At 54.3% G+C, this 1852-nt stretch overlaps 1 protein-coding gene across 1 annotated transcript; it reads left to right on the top strand.

The window, feature by feature from the left end:
* Positions 1 to 508: 508 nt before the first annotated feature.
* LOC311117477 (ATP-dependent RNA helicase DDX18-like) lies at positions 509 to 1648 on the top strand. Its single transcript, XM_084192401.1, has one exon. The coding sequence runs from the start codon at positions 510 to 512 to the stop codon at positions 1218 to 1220; it is 711 nt and encodes a 236-aa protein (XP_084048527.1). The 5' UTR covers position 509; the 3' UTR covers positions 1221 to 1648.
* The last annotated feature ends 204 nt before the right edge of the window (positions 1649 to 1852 follow it).

The following is a 1852-nucleotide window of genomic DNA, read 5'->3' on the forward strand; positions in this document are numbered from 1 at the left end:
CCCCTCTCCCCCCATGTGCCCCCTCACCCCCCATGTGCCCCCTCTCCCCCCATGTGCCCCCTCACCCCCATGTGCCCCCTCACCCCCCATGTGCCCCCTCTCCCCCCATGTTCCCCCTCACCCCCCATGTGCCCCACCTCCCCCCATGTGCCCCCTCTCCCCCCATGTTCCCCCTCACCCCCCATGTGCCCCCTCTCCCCCCATGTGCCCCCTCACCCCCCATGTGCCCCCTCACACCCCATGTGCCCCCTCACCCCCCATTTGCCCCCTCTCCCCCCATGTGCCCCCTCTCCCCCCATGTGCCCCCTCTCCCCCCATGTGCCCCCTCACACCCTACACATTTGTATATATGTGCATCCTAAATGGTACCCATAAGCAGTGCACTAACCAGGGAATAGGGCACTAACCAGGGAATAGGGCACTAACCAGGGAATAGGGCACTAACCAGGGAATAGGGCACTAACCAGGGAATAGGGCACTAACCAGGGAATAGGGCACTAACCTCCTGCATGTCGGTCAAGTTCCACTACGAGCTGCTCAACTACATCGACCTGCCTGTCATGGCCATCCACGGGAAGCAGAAGCAGACGAAGCGTACCACCACCTTCTTCCAGTTCTGTAACGCTGACTCTGGCATCCTGCTGTGTACAGACGTGGCGGCCAGAGGCCTGGACATCCCTGAGGTGGACTGGATTGTACAGTATGACCCCCCAGATGACCCCAAGGAATACATCCACAGGGTCGGCAGAACAGCTCGCGGGATCAACGGCGTAGGCCACGCCCTCCTGATCCTAAGGCCAGAGGAGCTGGGCTTCCTGCGCTTCCTCAAACAGGCCAAGGTTCCTTTGAGTGAGTTTGAATTCTCTTGGGCGAAGATCTCCGATATCCAGGGTCAGCTGGAGAAATTGATTGAGAAGAACTACTACCTACACAAGTCAGCCCAGGAGGCCTACAAGTCCTACGTTCGGGCGTACGACTCTCATTCGCTCAAAGCGATCTACAGCGTAAACACGCTCAACCTCCCCATGGTGGCGCTCTCCTTCGGCTTCAAAGTGCCCCCCTACGTCGACCTCAACGTCCACAGCAAAGGAGGACTGAAGATGACGAAGAGGGGCGGAGGCGGCGGCTTCGGCTACCAGAAGGGCAAGCCCGCTCACAAAGCCAAGATCTTCAAGCACGTCAACAAAGGCAAGGGGGACAAGAGGCAATTCTCCCGCTAACCTGCGGACCTTGGGGGACATTACAAAATGGCTTCCTGACCTGGACTCTCTCCCCTCTCGCTCGCTGTCCAGAGACCTATCTGTTAGCCTGTACTGGGCATTGTGTCTCGCTCCCTATTTGTGTGTGATAGACCAATCTCTTGGGTCGTCACTAGTTACCACAGCCACAAAGTTATAGACCTTGCCTATTTCTTTTCTTAAAATCTGATTTTAAACCTAACCTTAACCACACTGCTAACCTAATGCCTAACCTTAAATTAAGACAAATGGCACATTTTTGTTTTCATTAATTTTTACGATATGGCCAATTTTGATTTTGTTGCTGTGGTAACTACTGACAGCCAGTCTCTTGCCACCTGTAAGGGCCCAATTTTTTGCTCCAATGTCTCAGCCTGTTTTTCTCTGAACAGGAATTTTGTATTCGTAGTGGCAGGTAGCTTAGTGGGTAAGAGCGTTGTGCCAGTAACCGAAAGGTCGCTGGTTCTAATCCCCGAGCCGACTAGGTGAAAAATCTGTCGATGTGCCCTTAAGCAAGGCACTTAACCCTAATTGCTCCTGTAAGTCGCTCTGGATAAGAGCGTCTGCTAAATGACTAAAATGTAAATGTAATAGGGCACTATCCAGGGAATAGG

This window comes from Coregonus lavaretus, assembly GCF_964263955.1.
Source record: "Coregonus lavaretus genome assembly, contig: HAP1_SCAFFOLD_2682, whole genome shotgun sequence".
In the NCBI taxonomy this organism is placed as follows: domain Eukaryota; kingdom Metazoa; phylum Chordata; class Actinopteri; order Salmoniformes; family Salmonidae; genus Coregonus; species Coregonus lavaretus.